We start from the raw sequence: 23,975 nt of genomic DNA on the forward strand, positions 1-23,975 counted from the left end.
ACCTTCTGGTCCCACACACTTAAGCCACCACTCACTTTATTTTATCTGAGATAACTCACCAATTCCTAGAAAGTGGGTATAGACCTTTCCAAGTGGCCATTCTGAGTTCCAGGATTTTTGTGAAATGGTCAGATCATCAGATCCTGCATCCACCAAGCCTTCTATTTCAATGTCATTCACTTACAGCTTTAATTCTGGCCTCTGATCATTCACAACCGCTTACCAGAACACCCCTTTTCAGTCCTTCCAAACCCTCCTGCTCTCCCAGAGCAGCTTTGTCTTTAATGGAGGGAAACAATAACAGCTGAGCAATCCCATCTCCTGTGTTAAACTACATCTCTCTTTTTACATAGCCAGTACTTTAACTTCTCCTTTGAAACCTTCATGTCTAGTTCCTGGATGTGCAGTGAACCCTTGGGGAGTCAAATTGTTCCTTCCCAAGACCACGCCTAACGTCCCTGAGGGCAAAGGACCATGAACTCCTGTAAGTTATTTTCGAACATTGAATGTGGGGGGATAGTGTAAGTAACATGTTTATGGCCAAGTCTAGAGCAGCACTGCCTGTAGCAGCGTGCATCAACGCCATGATTACTTAGTTGAGGTTCTTCTGCCTGCGTGTTATTTCCTGACTGACAAGAGGCAAACAGTTCATACTTTTTGCTGTGGGACCTCGAGCCATGCCCTCCATTTTGTTTCCCGATGGCAAGAAATTGCCTTGGCTCTCTCTCTTGAACATAGACACATGGTCTGATGGCAGCCCTTGCCACATCGCCTGCACATCCCTGGAAGGCTGGGCCTTCTTTCTGGGTCCATATTTAGAAAAACCATTGCCCTTAGAGATACCTTGTTTACAACTTTGTTTCAAATGTTCATATTTCCCACAAATAAAGCACTAGGCCTTTCGATATTGGAGACCTTGACCTATTATATTAGCATGGTAATCATTGGAACCAATATCATCCATACTTTCATTCATGGGTGCTGCTCTTGCCTTCATTCAGTAATCAATCACTCATGATTTTTCAAGGTAAATTTACATTTTCTAATGCTAGGGTCTCTATCAACACCTGTCTTGTGTCAGGGTCTGATATGATCTTATTTACTGCTGAGACAAATCTTTGAAAAAAAAAACAAAAAAACCCAAAAAAACCCAAAAAACAAAAAAACAGTGAAGGCTTCCTTTCCCTGAGCTTTTGAAAAGGATGTGGACTTCTTTCCTGGCTCCTAAACGTTGTCCCAAGCTCGTAATGCTGCTAAACAATATTGTTCTCTGATGGTGTCAAATTGAACCTGTTCTTGTATATCAGCCTAAAGACCTTCACCTATCAACTGGTTCCTCGCTATTTTAATTCTCCCTGCTCTGTGATGCTGTTCCAAATTCCTGGCTTCTTTCCACTATGGCAACCATTGCAACTGAGTAGCCCAATTATTTAGAGTTTGTTTCACATAGGGTGAGTCCATGCCATAAGAAACCATTGCCTCTTTAAAACACCTAAGCCTGTCACTTCTGTTTCCTTATAACCCTGTGGATCATCCCCATTAGCAGGCATACGCTCTGTAACAACTGGGAACGCTGTTGGAGCTTTTGTCACCCACGAGTGCCTGTCCTCAAAAGGTGGTGGGTGTAACTCTGTCTTCTGAAACAGACTGCCTCGCCTGGCCATCCTCCTGCTTTTCCATTTCTTTGACTTGATTCCCCCTGACACAGTTTCCTTTTCTTCTTTCTGCCGGGGAGTTGGGGGGTGGGGTGGGACTCTGGCTCTCTGGTTCAGTCACTGGGAATGAGCTTTAATTGTTCTCTCTTTTCTTGTATTTGACAGTTTTCAACTTTGTCTGCCTCTACTCTGTTTCTCTAACGACACAGCCAACTCTGTTACCTTTTCAGAAAGCAGAGGAATGAAACCTCATTTTCCCATTTCCTCCATTTCTGATTCCCAAGCTTCTCCAGTCCGACCCATGTTCCATTTGCTCAGCTAGTCTTTCAACTTTTTTATAAACAAAACACCCCAAAAGTTAGAAAGGGGTGCTGAAAGCCATGGAGAGGGCACCCCAGTCATAGCCGTAGCACTCTATTGGACATTTGAAACAAAGTGTCACCCTCCCTTTCCTGCCCTTCGCTCTACAGTACTTGAAATCTTACCTCCCACTCTGCTTAGCCTGCATTGGTGGCCACTTGTCTTTTAATGTTTCATTCTCCTACAAATAGCCTTCCCCACCTTGGGCATCAAAGGTAGACTTTTTTTTTTAGCTACTTTGTGGGTCCTTTTCCTGTCCCCTAACACTATCCTCTCTGGCCCAGCTCAGCTTCTCCTGGCTCAACTGTCACCAACTGTCTTCTCTTCTACTCTCTGACCCTACTCTTCTGTCTCCTAGATCTACTCCCTGCTGCTCCCCAACCCCTCTGCCAGCTCCCAGCCTCTGCTGGCTTTTGATAACCTCTCCCCTTCCCAGAATTCCAAGAGGCAACTGACACTGGGTCCTTTAAAGGGCCAGGCACACAAAATAGATCATACTACAGAAATGATTGAGAGAGAAACATACCTGGCATTGACTCCCTGGCCTCTGCATGTGTTCACCCACACGAACCTACACATACACACACACACACACACACACACACACACACACACACACACACACACACACACACACATCCCCACACAGTAAACACCCCCCACAAAAATATTGCTATAGTGTTGTTGCTATGATTTCTGCTAAAAACTAGAATTATTTTTCTTTAGGTATGTGTGAGGGTTTAGTCATTTAGCCCAGGCTAGCCTTGAACTTGCTGGGAAGTTGAGGCTGGTCTTGAACTCTTGATCTTTCTGACTCTGTTTCCTAAATACTAAGAGTACAGGAATCCACTACCATACATGGCTAAAAACAGGTTTTTTCTTTGCATTTGTGTGTGTGTGTGTGTGTGTGTGTGTGTGTGTGTGTGTGTGTGTGTGTGTTGTGATGTGTTTATTTGCTTGCAGGTGGGCACGCAACTGTGAACGCATACAGTTCCACTGACTGGATTTCACTCACCTCATCTAGAAATGAAAATGTGGTTAGAAAACCCAAACCCTGGCTGGAGAGATGGCTCAGTGGTTAAGAGCACTGACTGCTCTTCCAGAGGTCCTGAGTTCAAATCCCAGCAACCACATGGTGGTTCACAACCATCTGTAATGAGATCTGATGCCCTCTTCTGGTGTGTCTGAAGACAGCTACAATGTGCTTATATATAATAAATAAATCTTTAAAAAAAGAAAAAAAGAAAGAAAGAAAACCCAAACCCAGGCTGGAACAGTGTACTCATATACATAAAATAAATAAATCTTAAAAAAAAAAAAACCGCAAACCATTTCAGCTATAAAATCTCATAACTAAGACATCATTAACCCTAGACGCCCTCTGAAAGTGAGCAGGGACTATGCTTTGTTTTATTGGCAACCATGTTCTTAACACAACCAGCATAAAGTAGATGCTCGGGTTATATTGATTGTTCTCCTTTCCCCCCCTAGACAGGAGTAGCCCTAGCCATCCTAGAATTCAATGTGTAGACAAGGCTGGCCTCAAACTCAGATATCCACCTGCCTCTGCCTCCCAAGTGCTGGGATTAGGTGTGTGCCCCCATGCCTAGGTGACTAAATTAAAATTTAAAAAAAAAAATTGTTACTGTCTTTTGAGATAGACTCTCACTGTGTAGCCCCGGCTAGTCTGGAACTCAAGACCGTCCTGAATCGGTGTACAGAGTCCTTAGTAAAGCACTGCACCATTGCGCCTGCACTTTCACCTGTGTCTGAGCTGGACATGTAGACCTGCTGCTTGCTCAGCACGTATGGGTTCCTAGGTTTGATCCTAGCATGGCATAAGCTTGGAGTAGTGCCACGTACTAAAATCACAGCACTGAGGGAAACTGGGGTGGGGTCTGGGGGACACATGACACAGCCCAGGGACATACAGGATGCCAGGCACTGTAAGAACTTAAAAGTGTTCACTGTATATGGGACTGTGGTGGTGCTTGAGAAGCCCAGCGTTTCAAGCATATTAGGTAAGTACCTTATCATTGAGTTATATCCCAACCCTAAAAATCATTAGCAATGGTTTGTTGTTTCCTTTACTGTTGTTTTGACAGGGGTCTCACTTTGCTGTGCAGGCTACCTTAGCCTCTAGGCTTAGCCCTTTGATGTGTGGATACTGTGTCTCGATGGTAGAATTGATTAGCATGTTACAGGCCAGGGATTCACCTTCCCAGGTCAAGAAAAAGAGAGAGGGAGTGCAGAGACACTGGAGTATAGGGAACTAAGACCTATGCACTACAAAGATTAACGTAATGTATTCTGTGTACCCAAGCAAAGTAAAGAATGGTATCTGGAAAAACATCTCCAGAACACCATGTCCTTTAAAAATTCCAATTATAAAAGTGGAGGGTCTTTGAACTGATTAGGACCGTGTGTATGCCCAGGGGAAGATCCACAACCACAGAGAAGAAGAATTGACTTCTCTGGCATAAGGTGAAGGCTGGTTTATTTCTCTAAGATGGACATGTTTCTGTTTTGCACTCTAAAGCAATAAATGTAAACCATGGAAGTGACCTTTGCTGTTTCCTGTTTTTGAGACAGACTCATGTAGCCCAGGTTAGTTTCTAACTTACTTTGTAACCCAGGATGACCCTAAAACCTTGATCCTTTGTCATCACCTCCCAGTTGACGGGATTACAGATGTGAGAACAGCCTACTACATAAGACCCTGTCTTGAGAAGAAATGGAAAGGGGATGGAGAGATGGCTCAGCAGTTGTAGTGCTTTCCAGATGGACTCATGGTCTGTTACCATTTCCGTTCTCTCTCTCTCTCTCTCTCTCTCTCTCTCTCTCTCTCCCCCCCCCCCCTACATTTAATCCTTTGGCCACAACACCCATTAAGTATTAAGATAATTTGTTTTCGCAATCCAAATTTAGGAAACTAAGAGTACACATTATTGTTTGTGGGGTGCTGGGGTTCCAACTCGGGGCCTTGCACGTTAATGACTTTAATGGCAGAGCATAGTTCCCAATATCGACCTCATGTTTTGTTTCCTGTCCTCTGCACAGGTCTGTGTAATGTAGCCCAGGCATGGAGCCTCAGCCTGGGAGCGACAGCATTATAAGTCCGCGCACCCCGCCTGGCTCTTTCCTAACAACTGACTGGTCTGCAAACTGGGCACTAGTGTTATCACTAAGGCAGGTAAAACACTATTGAATCCCAAATCTATAGCTACCATTTGCTCTTCAATGGTTTAAAGGTGTTGAAGAGCCAGCTGGTCTTCAGTAGAAATTACACCTTAGAGAAGACACCAACACAAGGGTTCATCATTTAATTGTACCCTCAACAGCCTCATCTTTTTCCCCTAAAATGTTTTCTTTTTAATCTTTCAGATATGTAAAGTGTGCCTGTGGACACACCTGTGTAGGAGTGTATCTCTGTGCCTGTACCTGTGCCTGTGCCTATGGAGGCCTCAGGCTAATATTAGAAGTTTTTGATTGCTTCTCACTCTTTTAAGGCAGAGTCTCTCAGCCAAACCTGAAGCTCTCAGACGTGGTTCATCTAACTAGCCAGCTTGTTCCTGGGACCCGCATCGACTCCCATCTCTTACAAGTGGGGCTACCACCCACCCATCCACAAGAATTTACCTGGGTTCTGGGGAGCCAAACTCTGGTCTTCATGCTTATGTGGCAAATGATTTATTTGCTAAGCTATTTCCCCAGTCGTCTTGATTTCCTCCAATTATCATCATAGGGTTTATATGTGAATAGACTTCTTTCTTCTCTATTCTCTGGCAAATTAGAAATTCACACTAGAGCTTCCTAGTGCTCCCCATGTAAAAGTGTAAAAGATATTCCTTATCACAGAGGGGGAAATGGTCTTTGCTATAAAAGCCAATGGAAGTGATTGTAAGAGAACCCCTCTCAGAGTTTGTAGTACTCAGTGTGCCATTGTTTCTGAAACAGTCATGACCGAGGTCATTTCTTTACCAGTTAAGCATTCACTGTTATGTGCAAAGCATATTCAGTATCTAGTGGAAGGAGGGCTAAACCTTGGAAGTTTAAAAACTCTTAGCATACTCCCTCAGGACTGTGTCTGCAGTGCACAGCACCTGCCTTTGCTTTTGCAAGAATGTGCGTCACTCCGTTTCTTGGTCCGAGCATTGCATTTTATGGGGAAGGAGGAGGAGAGAGGGCAAAGCAATGGCGTGTCCCTTTCTTAGTTACTTAGCAGGGTCTTGGCAGTTGCCGCTTGGACTTCTGCTTTTCACAGAGGAATTCCTTTTCTACCCACCAATTACTTGACAAATTGCAGATATTCCACTCATACTACACAGAAGCACACTGGATTAAGAATCACTTTTCTAATTTAGCTATCTGTTCAAGGGCAATATGAGCCCTAAACTGTAGCCGGGCCTCCATGGAATAGTCCTTATAGTTCTTTATGTTGTCGAGGTTTTTGGTTGCATTAGTATAGTCTCCTTTCAGATAGTGTAGCATTCCCAGTTCATAGTAGCTATAGGGCACCAGATAGTGGTCGTACTTTAATGACCTTTCCTTCCTGATCACACGGATGAAGTAGTGTTCAGCCTTCAGGTGTTTGCCCAGGTGCTTCAGGCACAGGCCTTTCAGCAAATTTAGCAAGCTCATGTCGTCCACACCATACTCCTCATTTGGATTCTCATTCAAAAGCTCTTTTCCTTTGTCAATTATCATTAGCCAACTTGAAATAAGCTCTATTTTCTTGCTCATGACTCGGAACCCACTCCAGGCGTAGATGAATTCCAGAAGGGGCTGTGCTGTAAACCAGCCCGTTGTAGTACCATAGCGCTGACTCTTCTCAGCAATAAACTTTTCTATCGGCACAGAAGAGCCTAAAAATTTGATTCTCAGGCTATCCACACGTAAGAAGTAGGAGCTCAAGCTCTCGTTTTCTGAGTCCACGGAATCAGGAGGAAGCAAGGCCAGTATTATGGCTTTGCTGTATGTATAGATCGCCTTAGACCACCTGCTGTGTTGAAACAATAGATTGGCATAGTTGTATGCCTGCTTCCAATTCTGCAAAAAAATATGGCACCACATGAGTTCCCAGTAACAGAGGTGATGAACCTGCTTCCATTCATTCTGAGTAATAATGCACTCTTGTAACTTTAACTTTGCACTTTCAAAATTTCCATTTAGCATGTTAAAACGTGCACGAAAAAATTTAAGTACAACACAGTTGGGGAATTTCTCCAGGTAGACCAGGAAGAGACTCTCTGTAGCAGCAGTAGAAGCCTTTTCAACACCAACAACTACACGCACGTAGTTGTAATAAAAGAGAAGAGTGAACACACTTAAGATGTTATTTATATGGGGTTCCGATGCACTGTCGTGAAGCAAAGCCAGCCCCACTTCTCTGTCTCCAGAATAGCCAACCATATTGAGAAGTTTAAGTGATTTTGGTGGAACAAGTGAAAACATCAGATTGAATACTCCAACTCCAAATTTTATCCCTCCATTTAGGTGTCTGTGGGTTTTACTTTGGTTCTCCGGCATAAGTTCTAAGACCTGCTGGCAGTCTTTGTATATTTGATAGCTTGACCCAACATTGACACCGCTTTTAAGGAAGTTCAGCAAACTGTCGTCCTGTATAAACGTTATGGCAGACTTCAAGACTAGACACTCGGCATAGCATACTTCTGCGTGTAACTCCTCCTCTTTGATAGACTTTATTCCCTGCCTACTCACTAGGCGAGATAAAGTCATTATCCTGGGTTTTTTCCGGAAATTGTTGCAGGTTTTCAGAGCTTCCTTTGCAGCATTCATTCCGATCTGGATATCCTGTGGCTCAAAAGTGAGGATGGCCTTGACAACCATAAACATACTGTATATTAGGGCATGATAGGAACTGTTTTTTGACCATGGGTGAATAAGATTGATGGCGTCTGAGAATCTGTTATTTAGAAACAAATACAATCCAGTTGTGCATTCTTCCAAGGAGGACAAGAGGCTCATTGTTGTTGCCACAGGGATAATTTCATGGGCATCCTCAAACTTGTCCTCTGTTTCACTGTCCCTGAGATTGACTGATCTAGTTACTCTTGCCATTCTTTCAGTTTCGCCTTCACTCAGACTAAGGGTATTTAACAGGTACTCGTCATTGTCCTCATGTCTTTGGTACCGTGACATGTTTGCTTCCTTGGTTAGAGGTAGGAATATCTGAGGTGGAGTTGCACTGTGAGTAGCTGCTGCACTCCTGACTGGGGTCTCTTCTTCCACACAAAGCTCACTCTGAAGTGTTGCTGTTAAAATGGAGGCAAACGCAAGACTAGCTGTGAGATGCAGCATAAGGGTATTCTCTATGATCTATGTCAGACAAGGAGGGGATCGCTTTAACATACCCAGAAGATGGATTTCTGAAAAGTTCGTCTAGAATGTGCTAAAGAAAACTAAGCACTAAAGAGTAAACCCTTTGTAATCGGTAGGGTTCTTCTGGACCCTGTTGGTCACTGAACAAATTGCATAAGCTCACGGTTCTGTGTGTTCTGTGGTAGCTGCACAAGCTCTCAGGAGGAGGCAAGAATCTGGTTAGAAACGGTGCCTGTAAAGTTCTCTAGTTCAAGCTAAGGAAGGTGTGTATTGTTCAGTTCAAAGGACAAAGCTTATGGGGGAGTGTTGAAACAAGGTCTTCCCACGTAGCCCTGGCTGTCTTGGAGCTCATTAACTCAGACTAGCCTTAACTCACACAAAGGCACCTATCTCTGCGTCTTAAAAAGACGGACCCCCGTGCCAAGCAAAGAAATTCAACTTTTTTTTTTTGGTTCTTTTTTTCGGAGCTGGGGACAGAACCCAGGGCCTTGCGCATCCTAGGCAAGCGCTCTACCACTGAGCTAAATCCCCAACCCCAGAAATTCAACTTTTAATAAAGGGGGCAAAGGGAAAAAGAGAAATGTTACATTTTTTAAAATGTTGATAAGGACCATCTCAGGGGTGTTATTTTAGAGAAATATTTGGTTTTAAGACTTATGTTTCAATGAATTAACAGCTATAATTAATAACTTCCAGAAAACCATGTGGATAGCACACATCCCTGGAAGACTCTGTTGTGCATGGGAAAGCCATGTGGTGCACTGAATGGCAGTGGGTAATACTGAAACTGTAGCTCAGGGGTAGAGTTCTTGCCTAATGTGCACAGTGCCCTGGGTTATATCCCCCAGACTGCAACCACAGCAGCAAAACAAACCAAAAGCAAAATTGGAAGTAAGGATAAAACTAAGGATAGTGGCTCTCTTAAGGTTATCCAGAGGCACCTAGGTGTTAGCCAGGTTCTGCCTGAGACAAAGTTCGACTCCCCCTGGCCTTTATGAAGCTATTTTCAAATTGGATACTATACTCACATTCTGCACTATAGACTCTCATTCTCCACTATAGACTCTCATTCTCCACAGTTACATTCTACTTTTAATTACCCAGGCAGTCTCTTGCTGGAACCAGATCCCCTGATGCTGGGCAATACAGATCGTCAGCTTGCTCCAGGGATCCCATACAGGTAACTAATACTACTGCCCTGCTTCGGTGGAGTTCTAACTCCAGCCCTTCATCCTGTGCAGCAGCATTTCAACCCACTGAGCCATCTCCCCAGCTCTTGTTTTGCTTTTTGGGGGACAGGGTCTGTACTGGCTGGTTTTGTGTTTCAACTTGACGCAAGCTGGAGTTATCACAGAGAAAGGAGCCTCAGTTGAGGAAATGCCTCCATGAGACCCAGGTGTTTTCTCAATTAGTGATCAAGCAGGGAGGGCCCAGCCCATTGTGGGTGGTGCTGTCCCTGGGCTGGTATCTCGGGTTCTATAAGAAAGCAAGCTGAGCAAGCCAGGGGATGCAAGTCAGTAAGTAACATCCCTCCATGGCCTCTGCATCAGCTCCTGGTTCCTGAACTGCTTGAGTGCCAGTCCTGACTTTCTTTGGTGATGAACAGCATTGTGGAAGTGTAAGCTGAATAAACCCTTTCCTCCCCAATTTGCTTCTTGGTCATGATGTTTGTTCAGGAATAGAAACCCTGACTAAAACAGAGTGTTACAACATAACCCTAGGTAACCTGAAACTGTTGTATAAATCAGGCTGGCCTAGAGCGTCCCAAGATTTTCTTTCCTCTGCCTCCCGGCTGCTGGGTTTATAGGCATACAGTACCATGCCTATAGAATTGGATTTTTCCTGCTTATTTATTTATGATGTTAGGGGTAACACCTACAGCCTCATGAGTGTTTATTACTGAGCTACCCTCAGGCTCTTGGAATTTTAAGTATTGTTTGGGGGTTGGGGAGACTGATGACTGAACCTACGGCCTTATACATGAAGAAAAAGCTGTCTCGTGCTACAGCACTGAACATATGGATGCTCAAATCTCTTATATAAAGTAACATTCAGCTATGCACACTCTCCTGAGGACTTTAAATCATTTCTAGATTACTTGTTTGTTTGTTTTTTAGAAACTTTATTCATTTTATTGATTTATTTTTTCAAGACAGGGAGTCTCTGTATAGCTATGGCTGTCCTGGAACTTGCTCTGTAGACCAGGCTGTCTTTCTTTCTTTCTTTCTTTCTTTCTTTCTTTCTTTTTGGTTCTTTTTTTTTTTTTGGAGCTGGGGACCGAACCCAGGGCCTTGCGCTTCCTAGGCAAGCGCTCTACCACTGAGCTAAATCCCCAACCCCCAGGCTGTCTTTCAACTCAGAGATCTACCTGTGTCAATGCTGGGATTTAAAGTGCGCACCACAACTACATTACTTACAATATAAAGACTGTGTAAATAGTTATACTGTTATTGGATAGGGCAAGTCTGTACATATTAAGAATACACACAAATTTTCCTGTGTGCGTGTGTGTGTGTGTGTGTGTGTGTGTGTGTGTGTGTGTGTGTGTGGTTTGTTTGAGACACGGTTTCTCTGAGCAGCCCTGACTGTCCTGAACTCACTCTGTAGACCAGACTGGCCTCAAACTCAGAGATCTGCCAGCCTCTGCCCCCAAGTGTTGGGATTAAAGGCATGCACCACAACCACCTGGCCCAAATATTTTTTTTTAATCTCTGTCTCTTATTCTTCCATTTTGTTTTAAGATAGAGCCTCATGTTACCCAGGCTAGTCTCAAACTATGTAGTGATGGATGACCTTGAATTCTTGACCCTTCTGCCTCTATATCCCAAATTCTGAGATGATAGGTGTGGGCCATGAGGCCAGCCTGCTCCTCTTTTGATTTTTTTTTTTTTTTATTTTAACTTTTGGGACAGGGTCTTACTCTCACTGTGTAATCCTGGCTGGCCTGGGATTCTCAATGTAGACCAGGTTGACCTGGAACTCAAGAACTCTGCTTGCCTCTGCCTCCTGAGTGGTGGGATTTTCCTTAGAAAATGGTGTTTATTATTATTTTTTAACTAAATACATTTAAAATTTAAAAATACACACACATGGGCTGGAGAGATGGCTCAGTGGTTAAGAGCACCCGACTGCTCTTCCAGAGGTCCTGAGTTCAATTCCCAGCAACCACATGGTGGCTCACAACCATCTGTAAAGAGATCCGATGCCCTCTTCTGGTGTGTCTGAAGACAGCTACAGTGTACTTATATATAATAAATGAATAAATAAATCTTTAAAAAAATACACACACACACACACACACACACACACACACACACACAGGTCATGTAGAAGTCAGAAGAAAACTTGCACAAGTAGGTTTCCTCTCAACAAATGGGTCTTGGGGATCAAACTCAGATCTTCGGGGATGGCAGCATCCCTTTACCTACTGAGCCATCTTGCCAGCCTTTTTAACATCTTTTAAAGACAGAATCTCCTTCAGAGCTCTGATCGCTCTATAATTCCCTGCCTACAATAGGCTGGTCTCAAGCTAGCTGTAACCCTTCTACATTTACCTCCCACACGCTAGGATTATGAGCACATGCTGCCACACTTGGCTGTTTATTAATTTACGGCAGAATCAAATCATTTCTAGGGTCTAGATCAAAGAAAGTCAATGGTCTTTAAACTGTTTCTCTAAGTATGGCCCACAGCCAGTTACAAAGCTTCCACAGGTAAGTCCTATGTCTAAGGGTCAGCATCTCTCATGGAGAAATCTTGAAATTTACATTGTCCACATTATCCTAAACAATTTTGTAAACATTAAATTATTCTGTAAGAAAATTTTAAGGAGTTTCACTTGAAAAGGCTCCAAGAATTGTCCTGTTTTAAACTATATACATTTCCCCTTAGCTTCGCCGTTCTCTCCTTCCCAAATGGTACTGAATAAACTGTTGAATCCTGAGCCTAGTCCAGCTCTGTAGTTAGAGCGTTAGTCAGTTCCGGTCCTGCTCATCAGCTTTCTTCGGAGAAGGAAGAACATGACTGATTCGTTGAGGGCATCAAGATTCCTTTTACTTTTTTTTTTTTGGTTCTTTTTTTTGGAGCTGGGGACCGAACCCAGGGCCTTGCGCTTCCTAGGTAAGCGCTCTACCACTGAGCTAAATCCCCAGCCCCTACATTTTTTTAATATAACAAGGTGTTCCTCAGAAAACCTGGCATTCCCTGGGTTGTTTTAAACCTCTAAGCATCCTCTGCATTCGTTTTCTTCTTCCTGGTTTTACTATCACATTCTTACTTCCCCACCCTACGGTCTTCCATGCCCTGGGGCTGTCCTCAAACCCAGAGCTCTCCTGACTCAGCTGGCTGCATGCTGGAATTACAAGCACAAGCTACCACGCCCTGTGTGCTGGAAGGTGGTCAAAGCACTCAGAGCTCCTCAGTATTGCTCTCTCTACCTTCAAAGTTTAGAACTGCATGGAGTGCATGTATCGTGCTGCTAATGAGAAATTCATTTTTTATATATGATGAAATTATACATTCCATGAACCTCTCCTTTCCAGAATTTCTAAAAGCATTCTGGGAGATCAGATGATCGTGGTTTATAGGGAAATAATGAAAGTATGTGGTTGATCATGGATATTTAGAGCAACCTTCTGTGAATATGTACTTGGGTAAATAGATCATACATAAATACACATTAAAAGACCACTGTTAGAGCTTTTTTTTCCTGAGGGGCTGTAGACATTGGCTGTCCTAGAACTCTCTGCGTAGATCAGGCTGGCCTCAAACTCAGAGATCTGCCTGTCTCTGCTCCCAAATGCTGGGATTAAAAGCCTGTGTCACAACCACCCAGCTAGATTATTTCTTTGTGTTAAAAAAAGAGAGACAGCTGTACAAAACATTTAAACTGCTTGTCTTACTTTAGGATTTTCCTCATCTGACTTAACAGTCACAATAATTTAAAAATGAAACTAAAACAGTGAACAAAGCAAGATTTAAAAGTAAGCTTTTTAGGCTGGAGAGATGGCTCAGTGGGTAAGGGTACTGACTGCTCTTCCAGAGGTCCTGAGTTCAAATCCCAGCAACCACATGGTGGCTCACAGCCATCTGTTTTGGGGATCTGATGCCTCTTCTGGTGCATCTGAAGACAGCAACAGTGTACTCACATAAATAAAATAAATAAATAAATCTTAAACAAAACAGCTAGACAGGGAAAACTATATTTAAAAAAAAAGTGATCTTTCCCCTTGCCTTAGGTACTAGGTGAAATCACCACTAGTCTGGTCTACAGAGGGAATTCCAAGAAAGCTAGGGCTACTCAGAGAGACCACCATCTTGAAAAACAAACAAAAAACCAACCAAACGAAAAAGTGTAATTAATTAGACTTTATGCAATTGCTATTCCTTCAAAGAGAATATTTTTTTTTATAATTATTGCTCAATGATTTTCAGAAGAGAAGCAGATAAAATAAATCAGGGATTGGGGATGTAACTCAGATTAGAAGAATATTTTGCTACCATGAAAAGAAGCTCTGGGTTCTATACATAGTAAATCTGTGAGAGGCCAGGATGAACTGCAGGAGACCCTGTGGCGAGCAAACAACGGCTAGATTGAGGCAGAACAATATACTGTGCAGAGTTTCTATTTTCTTGCCAGAGATTTTTGTTGAGACACTCTATAAATCTAAATATTTGAAAATCAACATGCATATACATTGATAGCACTTAAGAGTCTCATGCTTTATTGACCAAATAGGACTCCTTTCTCTGCACTCCACACCTGTATCTACACAAACCGAATGAATGAAAAAGATGAAATTCCTCTTTTATGTGTAAAATTTCCAACCCCTGAGTATTCCAAGTAGTTTTGATGTAATGTCTGTTGTTTTGGTTTGTTTGTTTTTTGGTGGTTGATAAAAAGAACTTAACTATTTTTAGAGCTGAATTCTGGCAGATGCAAAATTCAAAGGCAGATTTTAAGCAACTCTAACATAAAGAGTTTCACTTGATATGTATTGAGTGGCTGAGGTGTAAGGTTTTAAGTAAAAATTCAAACACAACTTTAAAAAAATCCAAATCATTAGAAGGTAAAAATAAATTTGTGCTTCAGATGCAAGTAATTTAAGGATAGTCTCGGCTCAGTTATGCTTGCAAACTTTTACAGTTTTGCCACAATTTTTAACATTGCCAGAAACCCCTCCTCTCCAACTCTATCCCTTTGTTTCAGCAAACTCCCAAGGATTCAGATCAAACTTGGTGACAAATTAGTGACTGACAGTGCAAATAGGAGAGGTATTATCCAAAATCCCTGTGGGAAGTCATCACTTTTGAGGCCTGTGACGCAATGCCCACTAGGCATAACTGTGGAGTAAGGGGGTATTTTCACTCTGGTCATAATTTAATTACCTCTGTTGAGCCTTAAAGATCACTGAACAGCAGACTAGGCCAGGTACCCCAAACCGAAAGGTGGCGACAGCGACATCAGCGTTTAAATTTTACAGACTTTCACAGAACGGTCTAATGTACCCGTACTAAGGTTACTGTCGCTGTCAGTTCCTAGATTAAAATGAAGAGATAAAAGGGTTGGGAGAGAGAGGTTAGGAGGATCCTTAGGGTTCAGGAAAGGGGAAGGGGAGGGGAGGGAGCAGGAGACCGCCCGGAAGGCCACAGGTTTCTGGGCGAGATCCTGGCGTTCCCATGGAAACGTATCCCTCCGCCCGCTTCCAGAGTCGGTCTCTCAGTTCCCTCCGCTCCGCCTCTAGGCTGTTTCCGCCCAGCTCCTTTGTGCCGCGCAGAACGTTGACAGAACGCATGCGCAAAAAAAAGAATCCCCGCCCGCCGCATATATAAGCTCGAATCCGGCCTCTTCCTTGTAGTGCCGCCGGGATCACTGGCAGAGGAGGTTGTGTAGCCGCTTCCGTGCTACTCGCGCTGTGAGCATTGCAAGCTAGAGCCGAGTACGCGGGCCGGCCATCATGTCACGTTACGGGCGGTATGGAGGAGGTAAGCCGCTAGGGCCCACGGGAGGACAGTGCTGTCCTCCGACTGAGCAGAGCGAGGCCGCAGGGTCGGAGCGGCGGTTGGAGACGGTTATTCCGCGTGCGTAATGGCGGCTTAGGCGCACGCCGTACGAAGCCGGAGGCCGCGGGGGCGGGGAGTAGGAGGGAGAGCGGGACTGGAGGGCATGTGTGCCGCTTAGGGCCCAGGTACTGGGGCATTTTGGTCTCTTGGACAGGCTGAAGCCTGGCGGGGTCGCCGCGGTGGCGTTGCCATTCTCCGCGCTGCCGCCCGCCTCCACCCCCCCGCCCTCGGCGGCCGCGGCTGCCATTTTGAGCACATTGACGACTGTGGTGGCGCATTTCCTCAGCGCTTTCCCGCCACTGGAGCGGGGAGATCTGGGCGTTAAGATTCGGGTTGGGTTGGAGACGGAACGAAACTGGCAGCTGCGAGCCGCGCGTCGTCCAACAATTGGTCGGATTTTGAGGAGTAGCGTGAAGGAAAGACCGTTGCAACCAGCGGCTTTTTTCCCCCCTTTTTTTCCTTTGCTGTTTCAAGCGTGGCTTCTAGCTCTGGGGCGGGGACTTGGATGAGCCTGCGCCTGCTGTGGAAGATGGGAACTGGTTCGGCCCTGCTCTTCACTATGGACCTCTCAGCAGGCCGGGCTAGGAGAGCCCGCGCGCTGGCGTGCCCGAGGCTGCCGGGACTGGGGGGCGGGGCCGGGCCGGGCCGCGGCCCACCTCCACCCCACACCCCTTTCTACCACGATCCGTTGCAGAGATTTCCAGCGTTTCCGTTCTCTTAAGAACGCCAGAACTTGGTCATGAGTCTGGCTTTTAGTATTTCACGGTGTAAAATTTAGCACTTGGTGAAGACCACCAAATAAAGGGAGCCAGACGCGGTGGCCCTACACCTTTGGGCCTAGCTGCCTCTGGATGGCTGAGGCATGAGAGTCAGTTAAGCAATGTATAGATAAAATAGTGGCTCCGTGGTAGAGCACTTAGCGTGCCTCAAGGTCTCCAAAACAAAACATGTAAGTTGCACAGCCCTTTCAGGATAGTCTGTTTAAAAGAAATGAATTCAAACTTAAGACACATTGAATAACATTTGTTCTGTTTGCATTTTTAAACAGAAACCAAGGTATATGTTGGTAACCTGGGAACTGGCGCTGGTAAAGGAGAGTTAGAAAGGGCATTCAGTTACTATGGGCCCTTAAGAACTGTATGGATTGCCAGAAATCCTCCAGGATTTGCCTTTGTGGAATTTGAAGACCCTAGAGATGCAGAGGATGCAGTTCGAGGATTGGATGGGAAGTAAGTGGGTTGCTTTTCAAATTTCTTTAAAATATTCCCACGGGCTAGATAGTACTCTTGGTGCTAATCATAGACTGTGGGGTGGACCTTATTTTTAGTGTTTCCAGCCTGTGGGCCTGGGACTCATCAAATAGCTCAGGTGGTGGTTGGAGCTGTCCTGCCAGCCTCAAATGCCTGCCCTTCAGGCACTTGATAACTATAAGATTTAGGACTAAAGGTAGAATTGGCAAGAATTTGTAAACAAAAGACAAAGCATGTGGAGAGCCTGAGTAGTTGAGGTTTAAATTTAGAAGTCACACGTGTATTCTAACATTAGCATTTTCTTGTTTTGTAGAGTGATTTGTGGTTCTCGAGTGAGGGTTGAATTATCAACAGGCATGCCTCGGAGATCTCGGTTTGATAGGCCACCTGCCCGTCGTCCCTTTGATCCTAATGATAGATGCTATGAGTGTGGTGAAAAGGGACATTATGCTTATGACTGTCATCGCTATAGCCGACGAAGAAGAAGCAGGTATTTAATTGATGAAGGAATGGTTGGTATTCTAGTTAATCAAAGTAATTCTTTTATTAGCAAGGCAGAAACTAGTGTTTTTCTATAAACTTGAATGTTAATTGTACAGGTGTATTTTACAATTTTTGTTTAATTAAAAATGTTAATATATTAATAATCAACCTGGTCAAAACCTTTCAGGTTTCTTCGTTTGAGTCAGTCGCCTTGATTCAGAATGTCACGAGCCTTATGATATCATGCTGAGGCGCCTTGCAAATCCGACAATTAAGATCCTCCTAGACCTTGAGGTGATCAGCATAAGAGGCCAGATCCCCTCGAGTCATCTACACCTAGCTTCACCTTATTCTTTAAAGGGCAGAAAATTTGAGTCGGTGATCGCCGTAACAGTAAATTTGGCTTACAATTGGGGCCCCCCTCCGCTTTAGAAAGAGGAACACCAGATTGACCACATTCCCAACTAGAAAAATCTTCTTGCGTCAATCAAGCCTCACCTGGCTCTTTTGGCTGTCAGTTTGATCGTCGTTAGATTGAAGAAAACATCTAGATGCAGCGATCGGCTATAGATACTTCTAGATCATCTAGATCTACTAGACCTACTACTAGACCATGGGCCAAAGAGGGTCGACCTGCAAACTTGCAAGGTTTATTTTAATACACATTATGGTGTTTTATATTTTGTAATTCTAAGTTGTAATTCAGCTTTTAACAAATCTTTTTTTAGGTTAGTAAAAGTAAAAAAAAAAAAAAAAACTAATAGGCCCAGAGTTTTTCCAAATGAGATACTAAATTTTAAAATAGTTTTGAGATTTGATTTCAGCAGAGGTACACAAACACTAAAACTAAGTTATCATCTAATATTTTGTATTTTTCTAACTTGAAAAATAGGTCACGATCTAGATCACATTCCCGATCCAGGGGAAGGCGATACTCTCGCTCACGTAGTAGGAGCCGCGGTAGGAGGTGAGAAATTTGTAAAATTCAAAATTTAACAGGAGGAAAAAATACGACAAGATGGGCTTAAGAACTGCTTCTAATTTTTAGGTCAAGATCAGCATCTCCTCGACGATCAAGGTCCGTGTCTCTTCGTAGATCAAGATCAGCTTCACTCAGAAGATCTAGGTCTGGTTCTATAATAGGATCGAGGTATTTCCAGTATGTAGCACATTTTTCCTGCTTACTAGTAGATGGATTGTCGTGTCTTTAGTATCAAGGCAGGGTTTCTCTATAGCCCTGGCTGTAGACCAGGCTGGCTTCGAACTCAAATCCACTTGCCTCTGCCTCCTGAGCACTGGGATTGAGCCGCCACCACTGGATCCTGACTGGATTGTCGTCATGTCTTAATGACACAGTGAAGTATCTTAATTCAAATGGGGTGCCTCTGATACTTGAGTATGCACACTTGTACTCCTAGCACTTGGACTGAGACTGAAACCAGGAAGATAATTTGGACCTAGGGTTGGAGGACAGAAGAAGAGCATAGTGAGGTACACATCCCACCTCAGGACAGATTTTAGTGAACAATCTGGGCAGGCATGATGCTACCTTGGTGAAGAAGATGGTGACAGAGCTTGCCTCCAAGCTTGATAAAAGACTAGGAGGGAGACAGGATCTGCCTGCCTCTTAATATGAGATTAAAGGTGTATGCCATCGCAATAGCTGAATGGACTTTTTCTTTTTAGTTGTTTAATGAGACAACAGTCCTTGCTCTGTAGACCAGGCTGGCCTAAAACTCAAAGGGACTCACCCGCTTCCACCTCCCAAGTTCTGGGATTAAAGGAGTATACCATCGCCATCTGGCCTGAATAGGGGGTTAACCTTACATTTGGATTCAATGTATTTAAGTCAACTTGAGTCCATTGTAAGAAGTCCTTTAAAAGTTTTTGTTTTTTATAAATAATTTGCACTACAGATGAAAAGCAGTTGTGTATGAAAGTCACTTTACTGCTGTTTAAAACTCATAAATCAATTTGAGAAAGTTATTGAACCCATCTTTAGATAGACTTAATTATAGGGTCCCAAGATTTTCAAAAGATATGGTCAGCCTAACTTGGTTTGACAAACGGAGCAACTATGATAACAAGAATAAAGTCAGCTCAGCAGTTGGATGGAACCACTTGGTGATTGTGGTTATTAGTGTTAGAAAGTGGGACTGTTGTGTCTTTGTAGGCGTAGTGACCATACTGTGTATGGTGGAGGTAGGCATCTGAAATAGTGGTTCTTAGATTGGATCCATGTGAGAGGCAAGACTTGTGCAGTAATTGTTTCTACTCTTTCCTATCCTATCTACTCTCTGGGAAGGTGCTTAGTTATAAAGGCATTCTTGTAATTGTGTCCCCTTTCCTTTTTATTAAGATCCCGCTCAAGGTCGAGATCAAGATCCAGGTCTATTTCACGACCAAGAAGCAGGTAGGGTCAGACTATGATTTAGTGCTCTTGTAATTATATAGCACCAATATACAAAGAGTTCAAAGTGTTGAAAATTATTGAGAAATGGGTGTTAGCCCAGTGCTCGTGTTAAGTACAAATACCTGTACCTTGTTAACCCAATTGAGAACGTCATTTATATATGGCCTATTGCTTGGCTGAATTTATGGAGAAATTAATGTTATATGACATTTTACTTTGGAGGTAAGAGGCCCTAAAAGTTGTAGGTTCGTAGAGAAATGTGCTTTATAGAAAAATATATGTAAAAGGACTGTAATTATACAGCAGTTCACTCTTTCCTGGAAATGTAAGCCCTTTAAAATTGGCTTTTTAAATGAAATGAGACTGGTACTGAAATTTTAGCTGTAATGACATTTTAGTTGTAAAGTAATTTGGGGGTTTGTTTTGTAGTAAGTTTAAAAAGAAAAGATTGGTTGGTGCTTTTTCTTAACTAGAATTTCTCATGTTTTAACAGCCGATCAAAATCCAGATCTCCATCTCCTAAAAGAAGGTAAGCTAAATGTTTTGTTGCCAAGTCTTGTCAAAACGTGGCCTCTTGGAGAACTATAACTTGCCTACTCTAATCTTTGAACTCTTTGGAAAATTGGTGCTGTATAGATTGGGAATATTTTTAAATGATGGCTTTTTTTTTTTTTGGTGTGTGTGTGTGTGTGTGTGTGTGTGTGTGTGTGTGTGTGTGTATTAAGACTTAAGTTAGGAAAATTTAAGGTGTTTTATTTAGTCTTGAGTGTCTTGTAGCAATGTAGCTTAAGGAACATGTTTTTTCTCATGTAGCTGGAGAAGATGTGCATATGACAAAATTATGAAAATAGCTGCAAATTGAAACATTACAACTATATTATTCCTGCCCAAAGCCCCTTGATGACTCCCCAACTTTAAGTAATTGTCCTTTTTAATATAGCCTTAGTTTTTAACTAGAATGGTTCTGAAAAGCCAAATTCTGGGGCTGGAGAGATGGCCCAATGGTTATTAAGAGTGCATACTATTTTTTACAGAACAAGTAGAACCTAATACCTATGTCAGGTGGGAGGACTGATTGATACCTTTGACCTCTCCAGGCACTTGAATTTGTGTGCACAAAGCCCACATACATAATTTAAGAAAAATACCAAGCAAGGTCAAAAGGGGATGTGTACATTTTTGTGTAATAGGTCTTTGGCAGAAGGAATGTGATCCTGTGGATGTATCGAAATACTGAATTGCTGTGACTTGAACACAAGGAGCTTCATTACACTAATTGGTTCCAAACTTAATGTTTTTCTTTGTAGTCGTTCCCCATCAGGAAGTCCACACAGAAGTGCAAGTCCAGAAAGAATGGACTGAAGTTCTCAAGTTCACCCGTTAGGGAAAAGTTATTTTGTTTACATTATTATAAGGGATTTGTTATGTCTGTAAAGTGTAACCTAGGAAGGTTCATCAACCATCTAATCAAAATGGATCTGGATTATTACTCTGTAAAATTCACAGCAGTAAATATTGTTTTTGTTGAATGTATTAACATCTTATGGTCTGGAAATGTAGGTTTTTATTTGACACATTTAAATAAAATGTTTCTAACTAGATGTTTTGATTTGTGTTCAATATTAATACTTTTTCAATTGGGTAAGCATCAGACAAGTTTAACAATCAAGAAAATTGTTATTGACCATATTTCTATGGCCTGTATTCAAAGTTTAATGGTGTTGGTTAAGTATTAAACATCATTAACTGTTCTATACATAGCACAGGCCAGGATCTGAAAGGACTTTGACATTTTCATTTTACTCTTGTACCTTGGGTAAGATGATCTTTGAGTCCTCTTAAGAGCATGAGTGCATCATGGCAGATCCCTAATTAACTGGGAATTGGTGTTAACAATCTCAAACTGTCAAGCTCAGAGGGACCACTGACAGGAAATAAGCAGAGTTACTGAAATGTCAAGAAGTAGAAACTGGTTTTTAGAGGCTGAGGTTTTAGTAGTATAGTTTTTCAGACTATTTAAGTTGGGATGATTCTGGTCAATGTACTTTTTTTTCCCTTTCAAACAGCCAATTTAATACCAAAAAATGCATGTTTGAGGAATTGTCTGAATTTGGAACAAAACCTTGTAAACCAGCTTTGCAAAATTATTCAGCCCCAATATTCTGTTCTTTTGAATGGATTGCCTTATCCTGTGCAAAAACCTGTTACTATCTGAGCTAGATTTTGCAGTTACTGACGACATTGTTCTATTTTGCCAAGCTGGTATAAAGAAATGTCAAGCAAAAATGTAAAAGACAAAGCAGTTTTGTAAACCTTACATATTAGCATTTCATGTAGCTAAGGTTTGTTACGTTTTTGTTTTGGGTTTTTCCTCCTTTGGTAGTGTCTGGTAGACCTTAGAATGGTGTAGACAGTAGGTTCTTATTCAGACTTTAAATATATTATGCATAATAGGGCAGTAATGATCATTTTCGAGTTTTTTGGACAAGCTTTTTACTATATTTCTTAGCCTTGGTGTAAAAATAATAGTACAGGAGTCTGTCCTTGTCTATATTTTAGGCTTTTTCAATGAAGTTGTCTAATAGTACTGCAACTTGAATGCATACTGGTCTGCCCCAAGTTTATCTGGCTGAGTGGTCACTAGTGTGGTGAAAGTCATTTGGATTCTGTTCTTAAGAGTTTGACTGGTTGAATAAGTGGTTGGTATGAAGCTGTGTGTAATCGGCAGACCTATCTGTTGCACTTGGTTAGCTTTAATTGTTCTGTAAGTTTGTTCAACAATAAATCTGCAGAGATTGAACAAATAACCCTGATACTCAGTCTTTGGAAGTATGCTGTCTGAGCCAAAAATCAACCCATGCAGCCTTTTGGATTAGCTAGCAGCATTCTAGATCTATGTGACAACCTAAAGGGATGAGATGGAGTAAACCGTCTCAGGAAGCAGTTGTGCTTTTACAAGAGCTAGTGCTGTGTGGTATAGGCGGCCGATCAATATGCATCTGTTGAGTGGTACCCATCTCAATGACTCAGTTCCAGTCAGTTTTAGTACACCTTTTACATTTTAGGTAGTTTTGACTACCACTGCTAGGCAGACAGGAAAAGTGCTGATATTTTACTAAGAGTTTTTCTTCATATTCCTTACGTAGCCCAGGCCCCGTTTTGAATGTATGTCTGTGTTATAATTTTAGCCCTTGGGGAATAGAGCCATGAAGATCAGAAACCCAGGTTCTAGATTACATAATTTTGAGGCCGTGCATATGAGACAAATGCATTGGCATTCTGGGAGGCTGAGGCAGGAGGATCTAAAGATGGGAGTCTAACCTGGGCTACAGCCTGAGACTCCATTCACAACTACCTCCAACCCTGCTAGAGTTTATGTTGTCCTGGAACTCATTGTGTAGATCAGGCTGGCCTTGAACTCAGATAGACCTCTGCCTCCCTAGTGCTGGAGTTAAAGGCAGGAACTCCCACACCCTGGCTCAGCCTTAGACTGGAACTATTAAAAAAAACTTTTTTTTCCTTGAGTATAGAATGAGGGAAACAGCTCTCCCATCAGTCTTTGAACAAATATTAAGTGATTAACTTTGTTTTTAAGGTGGAACATGTTTCAGGTGATTGTGAGTCACCTGATAATACTGGGAGCCCAAGCTGGGTCCTTTCAGAGCTGTCTCTCCAGCCCTTTTGATTTCGCAAGTTGATAAGGCCCAGAAAGTATCAAACTGGCAGGTGGCATAAAGGAGAATGACATGGGATAGTTCATACCAGGAAAAATTAAATGCTAGACTTGCTGTGAGGTGCTTGAAGATGGATAAACCCAAAGATAAAATGGCTAATAAAAGTAGAGTAGTAGTTTAGTATAAACCATCTACATAACTTTTTTTTAGAGGTATCACTGTTACCCAGGCTGCTCTGGAATGTAATTCTTCTGAGGTAGTGTATTGAAGTAATCCCTGCAGGCCTTGAGTTAGTGCAGTCCTGCTTCAGGGTGTTGACTTATAGGCCTATAACCTTTCCTGCTAGGTCTGTATTGGGATGCGAGGGGCTGAGGTCTCACTGTGTATTGCAGGCTAATTAGAACTCAGATCCACTTGCCTGTGCCTATGGGTATTAGGATTAAAGATAAGTGCTACCACATGGCATTACAGCCTCACTGTGTAGACCAAGGTTGACTTGGAACTTCTTGTTTTTTTTTTTTTTTTTTTTTTTTTTTTTGGTTCTTTTTTTTCGGAGCTGGGGACCGAACCCAGGGCCTTGTGCTTCCTAGGTAAGCGCTCTACCACTGAGCTAAATCCCCAGCCCCTACTTCTTGTTTTTTTAAATAGGAGTAGTACACTCTTGTCTTCAGACACACCAAAAGAGGACATCCGATCCCATTACAGATGGTCGTGAGCCACCATGTGGTTGTTGGAA

The 23,975-nt window shown here is 42.7% G+C and overlaps 2 protein-coding genes across 12 annotated transcripts; one reads left to right on the top strand and one right to left on the bottom strand.

Annotated features, from left to right (window-relative positions):
• Positions 1–6,157: 6,157 nt before the first annotated feature.
• Positions 6,158–14,920, bottom strand: Ttc39d (tetratricopeptide repeat domain 39D). The gene is made up of 2 exons (NM_001191906.1): positions 14,745–14,920; positions 6,158–8,290 (listed from the first exon to the last, which is right to left on the bottom strand). The coding sequence occupies exon 2, from the start codon at positions 8,175–8,177 to the stop codon at positions 6,363–6,365; it is 1,815 nt and encodes a 604-aa protein (NP_001178835.1). The 5' UTR covers positions 8,178–8,290; positions 14,745–14,920; the 3' UTR covers positions 6,158–6,362.
• A 281-nt stretch (positions 14,921–15,201) lies between these two features.
• On the top strand, positions 15,202–22,372 carry Srsf7 (serine and arginine rich splicing factor 7). Of its 11 annotated transcripts, none has more exons than XM_006239642.2 (8): positions 15,202–15,341; positions 16,468–16,648; positions 16,983–17,159; positions 18,045–18,119; positions 18,201–18,302; positions 19,512–19,565; positions 20,059–20,094; positions 20,873–21,166. In XM_006239642.2, the coding sequence occupies exons 1-8, from the start codon at positions 15,314–15,316 to the stop codon at positions 20,925–20,927; spliced, it is 708 nt and encodes a 235-aa protein (XP_006239704.1). In that variant the 5' UTR covers positions 15,202–15,313; the 3' UTR covers positions 20,928–21,166. The 11 variants fall into 11 exon arrangements, 10 of the variants coding, with proteins under 10 accessions (XP_006239704.1, XP_006239705.1, XP_006239706.1 ...); XM_006239643.2 differs by having other exon boundaries at positions 18,201–18,278; NM_001039035.2 differs by having other exon boundaries at positions 15,219–15,341; positions 18,201–18,311.
• The last annotated feature ends 1,603 nt before the right edge of the window (positions 22,373–23,975 follow it).

This window comes from Rattus norvegicus, chromosome 6, assembly GCF_036323735.1.
Source record: "Rattus norvegicus strain BN/NHsdMcwi chromosome 6, GRCr8, whole genome shotgun sequence".
Taxonomy (NCBI): Eukaryota; Metazoa; Chordata; class Mammalia; order Rodentia; family Muridae; genus Rattus; species Rattus norvegicus.

Excerpts from the sequence above, each read along its gene's own strand:
- Ttc39d (NM_001191906.1), bottom strand. The coding sequence starts at position 8,177 with ATGTCACGGTACCAAAGACATGAGGACAATGACGAGTACCTGTTAAAT.
- Srsf7 (NM_001039035.2), top strand. The coding sequence starts at position 15,314 with ATGTCACGTTACGGGCGGTATGGAGGAG. Across the intron at positions 15,342-16,467 it reads TTACGGGCGGTATGGAGGAG|AAACCAAGGTATATGTTGGT; the intron begins GTAAGCCGCTAG and ends ATTTTTAAACAG. Across the intron at positions 16,649-16,982 it reads GTTCGAGGATTGGATGGGAA|AGTGATTTGTGGTTCTCGAG; the intron begins GTAAGTGGGTTG and ends CTTGTTTTGTAG.